We start from the raw sequence: 1731 nt of genomic DNA, 5'->3' as shown, positions 1-1731 counted from the left end.
TTAGTAAAAAACATGGTTAAATTTATTTTATTATAATTCACACATTACCAGAAGCAAAAACTGAGTACGGTTGTTTCTGGTTACGGTAGTGACAATTGTCATAATACCTATTATATACTGATCTTGAAATATAGTCCAAAGGCGTAAGGATTAGGTATGATTGATCGAACAAGTTCCCATTATTACTCTTGGTCAGTGTCTTACACGAATATGATATGTAGATTGCATTGCTTTCAAAGAGCCAATAGTAAGTTTTCAGGTTTGAATTATTTTAATAATAACCGTAAATTATGTACAGATAGACCACATCGTTATTTTGCTGTATGTAAAACATTAGTAGTTATTTAGTTTTTGCTAGTAAATTTAGCTCAGTCATAATGATGATTAGTTTTACAAAGTGTTCGTTGGGTACAGTTGTGACATTTTTTGTGACTACGGTTGTGACACGTATTTCTTATCTTTTTTCGGCGAAGATTAAACGTAATTAAAAAAAGATTAAATACCAGAAAAAAAAATCACGAGGTGAAATTTGTAGACTTTATTTAAAAAGTTATGTCATTACTTATTTTACATAGTTTAAGTCATTACTATATTTGTAGTGCAGTAAAATGGGAATGTTACGGGGTTACGGGTTTTAATCAAATTTTAGTTAAAAGAACAGAATATAATAAATCACAATTTTGATTTGATAACTACATATATATACCAAATTAATTATTCTGTTGTTTCATAAATCGAAATGTCTAAAGCAAAATATTTTGAGAATACGACAGTATTTAATTTTAAATGGGACCAAGTTGCCAAAGCGTTTTGGTTACGATATCCAAATCCTCACAGCTCTCATGTTTTGTCTGAGGACACAATTACCCGTGACGTTAAAGAAGGTAGATTACATACAAGACGATTACTAACTAAAACAAATTTAGTTCCAAAATGGGGCAAAAAGTTTATTAGCGCACCATTTGTGAAAATTTATGAGGAGAGTATTGTGGATCCACTAAACAAGACGATGATTACTTACACATTCAATATGGGGCATGCAAAAGTAATGAGTGTTATTGAAAAAGTTGTCTATAAGGTCAGTACAGATAATCCAAATCATACAATAGCTGTGAGGTCAGCGTGGATTGATTCCCAAGTTTTTGGATTTTCTAGAGCAATTAAGGGTTTTGGCTTGGAACGTTTTCGACACAATTGGTCAAAGGCAATTGTCGGCTATAATTATATATTAAACAAAATGTTTGCTCCACACAATTATATAACAGAAGATGCATTAAACCATAACAATGCCAATTCCAATATAAATATAATTAAAGAAGTAGCAAGAAATGCCACGGACAAGGCTAAGGCCAGGGCTGATGATATATATCTCATGGCAAAATCTCGATCAACGCAGGAACAAATTCCTTAGTTATTATAAGTGAAGTGCTTTTTCAGTGATATAGTGAATATTTTAATTTAATAAAAATAGTTATGATGTAAATGTTCTTGTTGTGTAATATAAATTTAAATCATATAGGTTTTAGCTATCCATTGTCTATAAACTAATAATAACATGATTTTAAGAAAGTGATTATTCGAATCATATAAATATCAAAGTAAAAACATTCCAAGGTTGAATTATTTCCCAAGCTTAAATTGTTTGATTTATTTTTTACTGAAGATAATTTGGAATTGACTTGGTTTGAAAATTTAAAAAATGTTTCACTTATTTATCATAAAATGTAAATT

The 1731-nt window shown here is 29.6% G+C and overlaps 1 protein-coding gene across 1 annotated transcript; it reads left to right on the top strand.

The window, feature by feature from the left end:
- Nucleotides 1-687: 687 nt before the first annotated feature.
- Nucleotides 688-1529, top strand: LOC113373185 (protein preli-like). The gene has a single exon (XM_026613501.1). The coding sequence runs from the start codon at nt 740-742 to the stop codon at nt 1409-1411; it is 672 nt and encodes a 223-aa protein (XP_026469286.1). The 5' UTR covers nt 688-739; the 3' UTR covers nt 1412-1529.
- Nucleotides 1530-1731: the final 202 nt, after the last annotated feature.

This window comes from Ctenocephalides felis, unplaced genomic scaffold (genome assembly GCF_003426905.1).
Source record: "Ctenocephalides felis isolate EL2017-DRISC unplaced genomic scaffold, ASM342690v1 CF-g0.4_SCAFFOLD_01604, whole genome shotgun sequence".
In the NCBI taxonomy this organism is placed as follows: domain Eukaryota; kingdom Metazoa; phylum Arthropoda; class Insecta; order Siphonaptera; family Pulicidae; genus Ctenocephalides; species Ctenocephalides felis.
The sequence above is the reverse complement of the archived record's forward strand: the minus strand, read 5'-3'. Positions and strand labels throughout refer to the sequence as shown.